We start from the raw sequence: 15,591 nt of genomic DNA, 5'->3' as shown, positions 1-15,591 counted from the left end.
AATTATTTATAATAATTATTTATAATAATTAATTATTAATAATAAATAATAAATAACAATAAGAGCACAAAATAAGAGCATAAGAGCACAAAAGTGCCTACCGTTCCTATCCTATTGTTCCTTTCATTATATCAAATTGATATAGTTGATGCATATTTTTTACTTATATATATATATTTTCTTCAAGATATGTTGTTTTATCTATGACAATTGTTTGTGTATACTGTTGTGACAAAAAGAAATAAAAAAAAGTATATTTTTGGATGATATATGACTATTGAATGTCCTAACACAGCAGTTCTCAGCCTGTGGGTCGCGACCCCGTTGGGGGTCAAATGATGATTTGCCAGGGGTCGCCTAAGACCATCGGAAATATGGGAAGTATACTTGCGAGTCGAAGAATTGCGCTCCAATGGTTGACTCTACAAGCCAGCTGCAGGCTCTTCAAATCGCTAGCCGAATTCAGCTTCAGGCGCGATGAATTAAAAAAGAGAGAAATCTTTGCTCTGATGTCTCCCTATCAAGCCAGCTGCAATCACTTCCAATCGCTAGCCTAATCTGGCTTCAGGTGCAATAAACTTAATAGGGGAGGAGTCTCCGCTTTAATGCCTCCATCCTCAAGGCAATCACAAGCAGTTCAGATCGCTAGCCAATAGGGCTTCAGACACGATAAATTTAAAACGAAAATAATTTTACGGTTGGGGTCGCCACATCGTGGGGAATTGTATTAAAGGTGTCGCATCATCGTGGGGAATTGTATTAAAGGGGTCGCAGCACTATCAAGATTGAGAACCACTGTCCTAACAGATTTGAGTAGAAAGTCAGAATCTCTGAAAATTGGCCAGGTCACATTGTAGGCACTACTAATTATTATTTATATAGCTAACTATAAATTATTTAAACTACTTGAGACATATTATCTTAGAAATGTTTACATTAATAGTATGTGCTACAAATAGGCAAGTACTCAAAATGTAAAAAACTTTTAATGTTAATGGAGTCCAAGCCTGAAAGATTCTGTTTCAATGAATTTACTGGAAATATTCTATTTACAAATAATGCTAAGTCAAATCAATATATTGCTTTCCTTTGTCAATAAGGATAAATAACATATATTTGCAATCAAGTGTGAGAATTATTAAAAGGAATATGAAAATCAATATTCAAGACAAATCAAAGGCAGCTTTACCTTATAAACGCTTCCAAATGCTCCACTGCCAAGATGATCCAAAATTGCATAATTGCTTATGTATTTCATTGGTGCTTTATTCTGATTAATATTTTCAATATTTTCAGCAATTTGCTTAACTTCATCCTCCTGGTTACAAAAGTTACTTTATTGATGTAATTTTAGACAATGATTATAATTTATAAAAGTCCCACTTTCCCCTTAAAAACCATCTTCACCCATTTTTTCATCTCAGTCAAGAAACTTCTTTGACTATTCCATTCTTAAATGAAATTTATGCAGCCAGAGCACATGAAAAAAAGTATGGGGTCTTAAGGTTACCAAAAAGTATACTACAATAGCATTATACAGCTATCTCTTGTATAAAAGCACTTTTCAAAGTTCTCTTTCAAAAACTTGCAATATTTTATTCAAAGATGACATTTAAAAGCCAGAGTAAGGTGAAACATTTTGGCAGGAATGAGTTCATTTGAATAAGAAAAAACATATACTACCCACCAGTAACGCATTTAATTTCAGTACTAGCTCTTCATAGGCACTGATCTCGCGAATATAATGGCCAACATCTATGAAGCTTTCAAACAAATCTGTAGGAAAGAGCCTATAAAAATATAAATGTAAATACTTATGGAATCAGCTTTATACCCATTTTCATTTCTCACATTTTAAAAATTAATTTCTTTTATAATTTGTGTCTGACAAATGTGCTAAGGACAAAATAGTTCTACCTTTAAACATGTGAGTAACATATCAAAAGTTGGTTCAATCCCTTTCCTTCATAAAATTCCATATTTACTGGAAAGAGTTATTAATTTAAGATAAATCTGCCCCACAGACACAAGCAAAAAGGAAAATTAAAATTAGAAAGTCATTATACTGCCCAGCTTCCCTATCTTGTGAATCTAGGTTACTAACACCATTTGACACAATGCAGGAAATCACCCCACCCTACCAAAATGTTTAGTGTGTGCGCGTCTGTACATAGATAAATAGCAAACTTAAAAATGAGGACAAAAAAAGACTTCTGGTGGCACCGCTTTCCTTGCTGGACGCCTGAAAAGGTGCCCTGTGCTGAGGTTTTGTAAAAGCCGACGAAAACAGCGAAAATCAGCTGTTTGCCAGCTTGAAGTACTTTCCCTGGGAGAAAGGGAAAGGAAAGAGCAGCGGAAAAGCGGTAGAACTCCCCAGAGGCTTTGCTTTGTGAAAGTGAAGCCTCGGAGGGTTGAGTCCTGCATAATTCCGCTGAGCTCCGAATCCAACATGCTCCTGCAGCAGCAGGAAAAGAAGAAAGCGACCACCTCTGCCCAAGTAATTATTTTTTTTTGGACTTCTGGATGCAGACGGAACAAACACAAGTGATCAATCATTGGGATTGCAAGTATAGAACCTGACTTCTACCCTTTAAGAAAAGAAACTTTCTATCGTTTTAATTAAGATTGCTGAAAATGGCATCTGAGAGGAAGTGAAAGTTGGAAGCTGTTTGTGTAATCAAGTGGAGACTGTATTTGTGGATTGTAATAAAGCAGAGGCTCTCCTACATTGAAAGGTAGATAGAAGATAGAAAAAGTTTTTATTTTATTTTATATCTTTGATTCTGACTTTATAACTGAATTTTAACTTGGAAATTGAAATGGCTTCTAAGCCACCTAAACCTACAAGAAGGGGATCTGAAGTGGGTATGGATGATATGTTTAAAGAACAGACAAAAAATGTTTGAAGAAAGGTTTAAAGAAGTTATGAACCATATTTCTGAGGTGAATGAATTGATCAAAGAGGAAATGAAAGAAAATAATAAAAAAATAAGAGATGACATTTTGATGGCTTTTCAAGGCTTGGAAAAGAATTTGGAGGTATTGGAAGAGAAAGTGGAAGAAATTAATCAGTCTAACCAGCATTTGGAAAATAAAATGGAAGAATTGCAAATAAAAGTGGATAAAAATGAAGATCAGGTGGTGATGTTACAATACAGGGCGATGGAGGGGGCTTTGAGAATCAGAGGCTTGCAGGAAGTAAAGGATGAAGACCTTAAGAAAATCCTATCAGAAGTTTTGGCTGAAATGCTAGGATGTGATCCACAAGAGATTGCTTTTCAAATTGACAAAGTATATAGGGTTAATTCATGGATTGCTAGACAAAAAAAATTGCCAAAAGACATTGTGGTTTATTTCTTGACAAGAACAATGAGAAATCAAATTCTGCAAGCCACGTAACAGAAAAAGTTGCAAATAGGAGAACAAGAGGTGATGGTTCTGAAAGAGATTCCCCCTAAGACGTTAAAAGATAGAAAAGAGTTTATATTTTTTACACAAGAGCTTAAGAAACGCCAGATTCAATTTAGATGGGAGGTTCCAGCTGGTCTCACAGTGTTTTTTCAAGGAAGGAGATATCATATTGAAACAGTGTTGAAAGCAAAAGACTTTCTTTTTAATGTGCTGAAAGTTGATCCAGAAGCAACAGATAAAAGCTCTCAAGAGAGCAAATGAGTGTGGAAGCCGATTTGGCCCCTTTGATGTTATTATCCCAAGAACAGCCACAAGAACAAAGGATGACAAGGGGGGCTATTAAGTGTAAAGAAAAGGAGGATCAACTTCAAAGTAAAAGTCAGGATCTTACTACAGAAGCAGTGGGAGGAGCAAGGCCGAAGACAAGGGGGAGTGAGGATCTTCAGCTGATTGCTCAAAAGCTTCGTGAGGCCAGTGATGGCAAATAAATTTCTAACTTGGAATGTTAATGGTTTGAATTCAGTGCAGAAAAGAAGAAAATTATTTCATTATTTGAGACAATTTTAAAATGATGTGATTTGTTTACAAGAGACACACATTAAACTATCAGATCAAAAATACTTAATAAACTCAAAACTAGGTAAATACTTCAGCTTTGGATAAGAAAAATGGTATAGTAGTATATTTGAGAAAAGATATACCAGCTAAATTAATTGAAGCAGATATCCAAGGGAGAGATATTGCTATTGAACTTGTATTAGAAGGAAAAAAGACACTCTTGATTGGTGTATATGCACCTAACTAGCAACAAGAAAATTTTTATAGAATGCTGCATGATAAACTGACCCTTTGGGATTACAAATCTTTTATTATACTAGGGGATTGGAATGATGTAATAGACACCCAAAAGGATAAGAGAATTTTCTCAAAGAAGATTCCTACACATGCAAAGCTGCCCAAATCTTTTTTTGAGATAATGGAAGACTTTGAGTTGAGAAATGTATCGAGAATGCAAAATCTTGAAGATAGAGACTATACCTTTTTTTCTGGCAGGCATCAATCTTCTTCACGTATTGATTTTATATTAATCACTAATGATTTGGTTTCTAGGGTTAAGAAAACAAAGATATTTCCAAGGTGCTTATCTGACCATAGTCCAGTATGGTTGGAATTGCAACAAGAAAAAGGTGGCAGAAGATCATGGAGAGTAAATGAAAATTGTTTAGATATGAAGATAATGTAAATCAATGTAAAAAACAAATGAAAGAATTTTTTGATGATAATTTGAATAGGGGAACATTGATAGAAATGGTTTGGGACGCGAGTAAGGCTTTTATGAGAGGAGTTTTAATATATATGAAAAATAAACAGAGGAGTAAGCAACAAAAACAGTGTAGGTACTTAGAAGAGGAAATTCAAAAGAAACAACAATTATTAATACATAGTCCATATGATCAAAACTTAAAGATGCAATAAAGATATTACAGAGTCAATTTAATATGATAATGGCAGACCAGGTGGCAACAAATATACAATATGCTAAATATAATACCTTTTGTAATGCAAATAGACCTGGTAGGTGATTAGCATATATGTTAAGGAAAAAACAAAAAGCACGTATTATAGAAAAAATAGAATATAAAGGTAAAGAGAGATATCAACAGGATAAAATTAAAAAAGCTTGTTTAGAATATTATACAAATTTATATGCTAAAGATACAGTCTTGAACATGGATATTGATAACTATTTTAAAGAGTATAAGGCTAAAGGTTTAACCTTAGAACAAAGAGAAGAACTGAATCGGCCTATAACTTCTGAAGAAATTATTTTGGCAATAAAACAAAAATGGGAAAAACCCCTGGTACGGATGGACTTACAGCAATTTATTACAAAAATTTACAGAATGAAATAGTAGGACCACTTAAGGAATTATTTAATCAGATACAATTAGGAGGGGGAATACCCCCATCATGGAGAACTACTTTTATTTCATTGATACCAAAAGAAGAACAGGATTGTACTAAACCTGGGAATTATAGGCCGATTTCACTTTTGAATAATGATTATAAAATTTTTGCTAAAATAATAGCGAATAGATTAATGTTAGTTTGGCAACAAAGAATTCATACTGATCAATCGGGATTTATAAAGGGGAGGCAGATGAGGAATAAAGTTAAGACAGATTGTAAATTTATTGGAATATTTAGAAAAGAAAAATCAGATTTCAGCAGCATTTATTTTTTTTTGGATGCAGAGAAAGTCTTTGATCGATTGCACTGGGAATTTTTATTTAAATTAATAGACAAACTGCAATTTAGAGATTGTTTTATGAGAATAATTAGGGTGATTTATGGAGAGCAAAAAGCCCAGATAATAATTAATGGTAGTTTGACAGAAGCTTTTAAGATTGCGAAAGGAACAAGACAGGGGTGTCCTTTATCACCATTATTGTTTATTTTAACTTTGGAGCCACTACTGGATAAAATAAGAGAGTTAAAGGAGATAGAGGGAATTAAAATTAGACAACAGATAATTTGGTGATTATTTTGTCAAATCCTATAAACTCAAGTGTATGTTTGTTGGAAATAATTGGTCATTATGGAAAGGTTTCAGGGTTTAAAGTAAATCAGAATAAAACAAAAGTGATAATAAAAAATATGACTAGATAACAGAAAGAAAAATTAGAGGAAACAACAGGATTTGAAATTGTAAAAAAAGGTTAAATATCTAGGGGTTTATATTACTTCATCAAATGTGAAATTGTATAAGAATAACTTTGAGGTGTTATGGCAAAAAGTTCAGAAGGAAATGCTCAGTTGGAAAAAATTACAATTATCATTATTGGGGAGAATAGCAGCTATTAAAATGAATGTTTTACCTAGATTTTTATTTTTGTTTCAGATGACACCTGTCAGACTCCACTCCAATCCTCACATTCTTTTGTACAATTTATATTCAGTAGTTTAGTTAGATTGCAATGGGTTCTTTGTGTAATGTAAAATAGCTCATGGATGTAAGATGTATTACTATCCTATTCAGGTTAAGAGAAGAGGGCCCTTTAAGAGTGTCATCTGACATAAGAACAAAGGGGGGGAGATTTACGGTTTGAAATCAGCAAGAATGTTAGAGCGTGTGCTTTCCAACAAAGACTGCATTCCTGAGATGATTAACAGCCAGAGACCAGCGGAAGAAGATTACCACGGGGGGCGAGAAGGAGCTGGCATTGGACCAGACCTGCCTGACCCCTGGTGGGGAGGAGGGACTAACAAGGGGATATGGAATGTTAGCCATATTTTGCTTCAAATCCAACTTTATCCGGCTGTAGTCCAGATGTATTTAGTAAAAGTACTTTTCTTCATTTCCAAATGAGGTCAAGGTGTTTTCTTTCCTAAATATAATCAGAGATAGCCTGACAATAAGTTGGATCTCACAGCATGTCGACCAACCAGGATTTTAACCAAAATACCGAGGGGGTCAAAAGAAAAACTTTCATGGGAAGCCAGCCAGCTTCTGAACTGGAGGAGGCGGCCGGAGGTTTTCCTTCTGTCAGTTTTAACCCTGAACTGGAGGATTGCAGAGCCCGGTGGATGGAGCAATTACAGCTGAAAGAAAAAAATGTGGCAACCAGATCCTGAAGTGCTTCCTTCTGGAGTGACTAAAAGCAAAAAGGGGAAAGCTAGACTTTCAGATTGGAAACAGGAGCAGGAAATCAGAGACAAGCTCCAGTTGGACGAGGCATTGCCGTGAGGTGAAAGTAAGGCAAGCAGCGTGCCAAAGGTATGAATCCCCTATTCGGTCCTCCAGGGGGGAGGGAGAAGAGGATGAAGAAATTACCAGGGGAGCAATTGGGGGAGTTTCCCAATGCATAGAGATTTTGGAACAACCAGAACCAGAAATCCCCTTCCCAGAGGCAGATGAGTTGGATGAAGGGCGTACGCCACCTGCTGGCCAAGTGAGGCTGAGCAGAGGAAGGAAAAAGCCTAAAATTCCCCCCATATCTGGGAAATTCGATGGAGATGCCAAGGAGCTAGGACTGTTCCTGGCGTTAGTGAATAACCATATGATGGACTGGGGGGGAAAATATTGGTCACAGGCAGCGCAGGCTAGAGCTGTGACCCAAAACCTAACTGGAAGAGCAGCTGCGTGGTTTGTGTCATTATACAGCGGCCACTCCCCCTTACTGCAAAACTACGAGCATTTTATGACTGCACTGAGGAGGAGGTTCGAGGACCCCCTGGCAGAACAGAAGGCCAAAGGCCGGATGAAAACCATCAGGCAAGGGAGGAGACCAGTGACTGACTACAACCAGGACTTCAGTGATCTGGTCCCCTTGATGAGAGGATGGTCGGAGGTGACCCTTGTGGTCATTTACAAAGATGCCTGAATGGAGATCTGTATGCATTGTGCCGGGCACGGGCCTCTCCAACCACATTGTATGGCTGGTATACCCTGGCAGTGGAAATCGAGCTGGCAAAGGATCGCAGTAGAGCAGAGCGCGTTGTAAGGCAAATCCCCGCCCATTTCCCTAGAGGCCCTCCAAAGGACGCCCTCACTTCGGAGAGTGGGAGGCAACGTTCAACGTTCTGCTTGCTACAGATGTGGGAAAGAAGGCCACCGAGCGGCTGACTGCCGAGTGAAGCTGGTGCCAAAGACGACTCCTAGTGGTAGAAAGGAACCGATGAAACCAATTAAAAAGGGGCGGGAGCCGGCAAAGGCGAAAGAAGGCGTTGCTAAGAACGCCACTCCCGTCGAGAAGGAGCGTGGGACACCAATCAAGTCAGATGACAGCAGAACCACATCCGAGTCTGATAAAGACCTTCTGGTGAGTTGGACACGGGGTCCTTTGAACATCCCGGTCAAACTGCATGTCCCGTCCTTGGGAAATAAAGGGGAAATGCTTTAGACTCCGAGTGTACTAGGTACATCATCAGACCCGAGGTAGTAGAGAAAATGGAACTAAAATTGAGAACCTTAAATAAGCCTATAGCTTTTGCCCAGTTGGATGGCTCCGTGGCAGGCCCCGCCTATTTTGTAACGGAACCCATAGAAATGACGATGGGAGACCATCAAGACGTCCTAAACTTCATAGTAACCCCGGGGATGGACTAGCCTCTGCTGCTGGGCCTGTCATGGTTACGAAAGTGGAACCCCCATATTAACTGGAAGACGGGGGTCTTACACTTTCGTTCGAAGGCGGCAAGAGTGGAGAAAAGTGGTACCAGGGAGGAACCTGCCGTGGCTGTGTCCCAAGATGTGATGGGGGCAATGATGGAACGGATAGAAGGGGAGGAGAGAATACCCAAGGAATACTGGGACTTACGAGAAATCTTTAGTGAGAAAGCATCAGATGTTTTACCCCCCCCCCCATAGGCCTACGGACTGCGCAATAGACATACTTCCAGAGGTAAAGCTTCCAAAACCAAAAGCTTACCCCATGACCCGAAAAGAATTGGGGGAGCTACATAAATTTAGAGACAAAAACTTAAGAGCGAGGGTTTATACAACCGGCTAGGCCTCGAGTGGCTGCACCAGTGATGTTCCGAGAAAAGAAAGATGGCTCCTTTCGTCTCATAGTCGACAATAGAAACCTAAATGCTATATGCGCCGAAAACGTATACCCCATGCCGCTCATGAAAGACATGTTAGCGCATCTAGTGAAAGGAAAGTTTTTCATCAAATTGGACCTACGAGAAACTTACTAGAGTTCGTATAAAGGAAGGGGATTTTTTTTTTAATTTGAATTTATATCTGCCCTTCTCCGAAGACTCAGGGCGGCTTACACAGAGTTCCTGAGCGCATCATCTCAGATCGAGGAATTCAATTTACTTCTCAGTTTTGGAAAGAATTTTTGCGACTGATAGGCTCCGCCCAGGGATTAAGCTCCTCCCATCATCCCCAGACTAATGGAAGTTGTGAACGCTCGAACTCAGTACTAGAACAATATCTACGTCATTATATTAACTATCAACAAGACAATTGGGTGGACTTACTACCTTTTGCGGAAGTAGCCTACAATAACTCAATTCATAGTAGCACAGGATTCACTCCTTTTAAAGTAGCCTCAGGTCAAGACTTTGTTCCCATCTCGGAATTTCCAAAGGAAAAAACCACAGTTTCATCATTGTCAGAATGGATAGATCAAATACAAAGCACATGGAAAATGACTCGCAAAGCGATTGATGATGCTCACCGTGCACACAAAAAACAAGCTGATAAAAAAAGATCCCCTGAGAACAAGTACCAAGTTGGAGATAAGGTTTATCTCTCCATCAAATATTTACAAACCACTCAAAAATCTAAAAAACTGGGACCTAAGTATGTGGGACCTTTTCCCATAGTGAAAATCATCAATACCCCGTGACCGTACAACTAGAATTACCAAAAACACTTAGAAGAATTCACCCCGTTTTCCATGTGAGCTTACTGAAACCAGAACACATGTCTACTTTCCGTACTAACCATACACCCCCTCCTATACCAATTCTCATAGAGGGCGAACAACATTTTGAAGTAAAAGAAATCTTAGATTCAAGAAAACATAGAAATAAAATCCAATATCTTATTGCTTGGAAGCATTTCCTTTTGTCCCAAGCCGAATGGGTGAACAAAGAAGATGTTTGTGCTTCAGACAAGATAGCACAATTCAATAGAAAATATCCTGACAAACCCTAACCTTTCTCTTTTCTTTTCTAGGACTAACGTCCTTGTTGCAGGAGGGCCGAATGTCAGCCTCCACTTCAATACCAATAATTAAGAAAGATAAAAATCTGGAAGAATGGCAGACTGGAATTAATAAATTTATATGGGAAGGTAAAAAAGCGAGAGTTAAAATGAAAATAATTCAAGATATACGGGAAAGAGGAGGTTTAAAAATGCCCAACTTTAAATTATATTATGAAGCAGCTGCTCTTTCTGTAATAAGTGATTGGTTTAATTTAACGGAGGAAAGGATTTTGAATATAGAAGGTTATGATTTATTATATGGATGGCATGCATATTTATTGTAGATAAAAAAGTGGATAGAGCCTTTAAGAACCATGTGTTAAGAATTGCTCTTCTGCGTGTCTGGAAGAAATATTATTACAAGTTAAATTACAAAATTCCTATTTGGGCAAATCCCAGACATGCAATAGAGAATATAAATATAGAACAGAAACAGGAAATGATTACTTATAAAGATCTTCTATATACTGAGAGAGGTAATTTACAATTAAAATCCTTGCATACACTAAAAGAAGAAGGGAGAAATTATACTTGGTTTCAATATGGGCAACTATGAGCTAGGTGAAAAAAGATCAGAAAATTGGTATCATGCAGAATGAAGAAAATTTGGTAAAACAAATTAGAAATCAAACCCAGGCGCATATAAAGAGATTGTATAATGTGTTGATAGAAATAGATTCTGAAAGAGATTTAGTAAAGGATTTTATGATAAAATGGGCACAAAATATTCAGGAACCAATATTTTTGGAAACTTGGGAAAAAATTTGGGTTAGAAATGTTAAGTTTACACAAGCACAGAACTTAAAAGAATTTTTTTATAAAATGTTTTATAGGTGGCATTTAGACCCTAAGAAATTATCATGTATGTATCCAGATATGCAAGCGAAATGTTGGAGATGTAATTGTGATGATGCTACATATTTTCATATTTGGTGGACTTGTAAGAAGATTAAGGCTTTTTGGATAAGGATCTGGTGGATTATACAAAATGTTTTGAAAAAGAAGATTAAGTTCCTACCGCAATATTTCTTATTGGGAATTATTACGGACTGTACAGTAACTGAGACTAAGCTGATTTTAAACTTAATAACAGCGGCAAGACTATTGATAAAACAATACTGGAAGAAAAAAGAGTTACCTACTATAGAAGAAATGGATATTGAAAGTTACTAATTTGGCTGAGATGGCCAAAATTTCAGCCTTTTTGAAAGATACTACACAAGAAAAATATCTAACTGAATGGAAAAAATGGATTGAATATACGCAAAATAGATATCAGATTAAGAGATATCAGATTGCCTTTGAATTATAGGATGTATTTATCTCTGATTTGTATGGGGGAAGTTAGGATTTGAGAAGAAGGGGAGGACTATAATTTGTGTTAGGGAAAATTTAGTGTATGATTTTCTTTTTGAACTATACCTTGTGTTTGCTCTGGGAAGTCGGGGGGAGGGAGGAGGGTGGTTTTGGAGGGGGGACGGGATGGAGGGGGGGAAAGGGGGGTAAAAATTTTTGTAAAAACTTTTTCAATAAAAAAAAATGAGGACAAAAAAGAGTGCAGTACAATCTGAATTACTATTTATTAAAATTACCAGTAAAGTAAGTCCCCTTTTTGTAAAATTAATTTATCTGCAACTGCATATATAATTTATAATTTTCTCTCAAATTACATATACATGGCTGGGGAAAAACGGGGGAATTAGGAAAGGGGATACTGTTTGTGATAGAAGATATGAGTTGCATTTTGAAGGAAAGAGAAGAACAAAACCTGATATGGAGACAAAAGCAAAGGAAGCAGACAGACAGTGCAAAAGAAAGAAGGAAGCACAACAGAGGTGGTATTCAACAGGTTCTGACCAGTCCTGGAGAACCGGTAGTGGAAATATTGAGTATTTTGGAGAACCAGCAAATACCACCTCTGACTGTCCCCGCCCCCATTTATTTTCTCCCTCCTGAGTTCCAGCTGATCGGGAGGAAATGGGGATTTTGCAGTAATCTTCTGCTGGAGTGGGGAGGGAATGGAGATTTTATAGTATCCTTCCCCTGCCACACCTACCAAACCACACCCACAGAACCAGTAGTAAATAATTTTAAATTCCACCACTGAAGCACAACAGTGATTTTGCTGAACTCAACAAAATCAATTTTATCCATTCATAGTTTGTAGTAAATCTCATCAAATGTAATAATTCTTACTCTTATGTAATCCTTACCAAATTCTGCAGCAGATTTGTTCTATCAAAAATAAAGCAAGATTGAAGTATGCTAGCTCGATTTCTTTACTGGATCCCTCCATGTGTTTAAGCTGCAAAATTTCCTATGATACTGGATAATGTAAAAGTTGTCACCATCTCTTCTGTGCCACTGAATATGAGATCTCTTTTAAAAAATCCCTCCGTATGTTTCATATTTATTCCCTAAAAGGTTTTGGGTAACTCTGAAATGAATTGTTCAGAGCTACAATAACTAAGCTGTTATGTCTTCAGCCCCCGAGCCTGGCCTCCTGGCAGAGAGTGACTCAGAGAGTGAGGGGGAAGAGCCGACAGGGATTACCTCTGCAGGACCTTCCTCTCTGGCTCCGCTCCAGGTCCCAGAGGCAGGCCAGGTGGAGGAGATGACGAGGCCTCTTTCTCCCGCATCTTCCCCCTCCCAGGAAATGCCTCAAGACTCAGCTACTGACAATCAGTCCTGGTTAAATCCCAGGCATCGCAGAAAGGAGAGGTGGGAACAACAAAAGAAGGGGTGGGGCAGGCCTAGAGAGTGCTGAGTCATGGAGCCACACCCCACAGGTATAAAAGCAGGAGGAGCTGCTCTATAGGTTCTTGTGATGGACAGAAACTGACTCTTGGAAACTTTGGCTGCAATATTTTGAGATTAAGACTTTGGCTTCTGTTTATTTCTGAACTGCAATTACACTGGTCTGAAGAGATAAGAGAACTTGGCAGGCAATTGCAGGTTCATTGCCAGAACTGATATCTATCGTCAGAGTAAATTGCTGGCAGATATAGTCAGCTCGCGTGTCTGCTTGGTTGTGGTTGGTGGGGACAGAACATAAGCAGTAAAAATATGGATGACATCAAAAAGATACATAAAACTAAACCTCTGCTACCATCTAACAGTTGTTCAGATTCTTGCATCCCAGAATAAATATTTAATGAAACAAAAACAAATGGACACAAAATATTTGAAAACTGGCAGCTTATGAATAGCCCTGATCTTGTGAAGAATGTCTACCATGTATCCACTTACAAGCAAAATAAAAACACAGTTTTGGATTATTAGTGTTCCTAAAGCCATGTTATGGAGCACTGATTTCTTTTTCTGAATTAAGGTTAGAGAAACACTTCAAACGCATATACAGTACTTATTGTTTTTGAACAATTCCCAGAAAAACAGTATAAGCGCAGTTAATCATTTGTTGTGACATGTCATCCCCAAGCAATAACAGTATAATCACAGTTATGTAGTTTAGACAATAGGAATGGTTCAGGAATTACATCTGGACCACTCTTAGCACAGAGATGTCAGAGTTCCAGAGCCTTCAAAAGTATTGTTATTAAATATGTGAATATATTGTGCAATTTTATTCCCTTTACAGACTATATAGGCTTTGGAAACAGGTTTTTATTGGAAATCAGTGTTTGAAACGAAGTTTGACAGGTAAATCCATACATACACACATACAATAAAAGTAAGGTAAGGTAAAGGTAAAGATTCCCTCGCACATATGTGCTAGTTGTTCCCGACTCCAGGGGGCACTTCTCATCTCTGTTTCAAAGCCAAAGAGCCAGTGCTGTCTCCATGGTCACGCAGCTGACGTTATTAAATGCTGAAGGCGCACAGAACACGCTTACCTTCCCACCAAAGGTGGTCCCTATTTTTCTACTTGCATTTTTACATGCTTTCAAACTGCTAGGTTGGCAGAAATTGGGACAGGTAACGGGAGCTCATTCCGTTACTTGGTGCTAAGGATTCGAACTGCCGAACTGCTGACCTTTCTGATCGACAGGCTCAGTGTCTTAGCCACTGAGCCATCACATCCCTAAAAGTAAGGTATAGTAGCTTATATACATACATTTATTCAAAGGAAAATAATTTTGGAATATATATATATATATATTGTCTTCAGCATACCTTTTAAAAAGATGTCGATTCCTTTCCATACTGAAAAGAAATCTCAGGGCTCTGAATGCATAACACTAGAATGAGAAAAATGCATAGAAATAATTCCATACAGGATTGGAAGCCACATTTGATTTCTCTTGTCTAAAGATTCAACAAGCTAAAAGCCTGAGCAATTTTTACATTAATACAATAAAACATTGTAATGCTAGAAGAATATCAATTTTAGTATTTAGTAGTGCAGGATGGTTTATGAAACTATTAGCAGTTTGTTGGCTTTTCTGGTCTTATATATTCTTATTAACCTTAAAATTAATTACATTAAACTTATCAAACTGTCTTAGAAGCCATAGGGAGAGAGGGAGGGAAGGAGGGAGGGATTTTTGTTGATTATCTTGCTCTTTATTCAAAAGGCAATAAAGAAATTCATAATAAACCACATTATTTCTGTTTTAAAACTGTAACCATTTGCAGTGAAAATCTATAAATAAATAAAAAGGATTACCTGTAATAAATTAGTCTTTGCTATATTCCTTTGCTTATTAGGTAAAAGCAGCTTTGCTATTGTATATACCCCATTCTCCTAAAAAGTATATATGGAGGAATAATATTTCAGAGAATAATCAAACATTTAGTAATAAAGAATTCCTAATAGTCTGTCAGATTCACATGAGGAATTTATTGCCTATTGCAAAATTATCAGCAAAGACAGATACTTTTCATTTTTCACCATGACCTGCTACTTAAACAGGCTTTAGCTGACGCACTTGCTCTTTAAGATACATTCTTGTTCTGTATATAACAGTTAGCCATGAGGCAGCCATGTTGAGGCAGATATCAATAGCATGCCTTCAGTAATTCAAATTACACACAGTACTTAATAATAAAATGATAAAGTGGCAAATATAGGCCCTCCAGTCCTTACATGAGTGGACAGCAGCATATTTTTAATCAATACTAGTTCTATTCCAAGAAACGTGCATTATATAAGTACAAATAAAAAGTTTAATCTCAAAAGTATTTAAAGACTTCTTACCTGTACTACTTGATGGGCATTGGTGTCATTAAGGACCAATTCAGTAACTGCAGCACAACAGGCTAAAATAAATCACCAAAAAATTATCTTACACTGCTCCTATGCATGAAGGTATTTATCAATTGTTTGCTTTTTGAGTTTTAAAATAACATTAATTACATTAACATTAATTAAAATAAACAATAATTCATTAATCCTTTCACATTTAACATTTTATGTAATCTGGGGAAAACTACAGACTGAGGAAAATAAAATGTTGGTGGCTTCATAACCACCTTGTCCTATAGGACAGTCAGCA

At 37.3% G+C, this 15,591-nt stretch overlaps 1 protein-coding gene across 1 annotated transcript in view; it reads right to left on the bottom strand.

The window, feature by feature from the left end:
- Positions 1–15,591, bottom strand: part of NEK10 (NIMA related kinase 10) — a 157,527-nt gene that overhangs the window by 92,663 nt on the left and 49,273 nt on the right. The window contains exons 15-19 of the mRNA XM_058182967.1: positions 15,294–15,355; positions 14,763–14,840; positions 14,270–14,334; positions 1,688–1,790; positions 1,190–1,318 (exon numbers count right to left, since the gene is read on the bottom strand). Of these exons, the coding sequence (XP_058038950.1) occupies positions 1,190–1,318; positions 1,688–1,790; positions 14,270–14,334; positions 14,763–14,840; positions 15,294–15,355 (437 nt within the window). The remainder of the gene's footprint in view (positions 1–1,189; positions 1,319–1,687; positions 1,791–14,269; positions 14,335–14,762; positions 14,841–15,293; positions 15,356–15,591) is intronic.

This window comes from Ahaetulla prasina, chromosome 4 (genome assembly GCF_028640845.1).
Source record: "Ahaetulla prasina isolate Xishuangbanna chromosome 4, ASM2864084v1, whole genome shotgun sequence".
Lineage (NCBI taxonomy): Eukaryota > Metazoa > Chordata > Lepidosauria > Squamata > Colubridae > Ahaetulla > Ahaetulla prasina.
Note: the sequence above shows the minus strand (reverse complement) of the source record. Positions and strands in the feature narration are given on the sequence as shown.